At 38.1% G+C, this 289-nt stretch overlaps 1 protein-coding gene across 1 annotated transcript in view; it reads right to left on the minus strand.

Annotated features, from left to right (window-relative positions):
* The window catches only part of LOC119586419 (glycoprotein 3-alpha-L-fucosyltransferase A-like), a 57,549-nt gene that overhangs the window by 514 nt on the left and 56,746 nt on the right, over positions 1–289 (minus strand). Inside the window, exon 7 of the mRNA XM_037935141.1 lies at positions 25–150. Coding sequence (XP_037791069.1) covers positions 25–150 — 126 coding nt within the window. The remainder of the gene's footprint in view (positions 1–24; positions 151–289) is intronic.

Here is a 289-nt window from a genome sequence, read left to right on the forward strand (position 1 = left end):
TCACACGAACACATATAAACTGACCTGGATCTACTGCTGTCAGTTTTGCAGTTCGAAACGAACCATGCAGCCATCTTGGTCTTCCCAACAGCGTAGTTGATAGTTTTAAGGCTTACAGCCTTTTGCTTTCGCTCCAGCACGCGCCCAATCCTAAGATAAAGCCTTACATTATGACATCCTTCTTTATTACTTTTCGTTTTGTTAAAGGAATTCACTGCTGTATACTGTTACATATTTTATGATGGCAAGTAAGGATATTCTTCATAAACAAATATATTCTTTCAGATGT

Source organism: Penaeus monodon, chromosome 21 (genome assembly GCF_015228065.2).
Source record: "Penaeus monodon isolate SGIC_2016 chromosome 21, NSTDA_Pmon_1, whole genome shotgun sequence".
Classification (NCBI taxonomy): Eukaryota; Metazoa; Arthropoda; class Malacostraca; order Decapoda; family Penaeidae; genus Penaeus; species Penaeus monodon.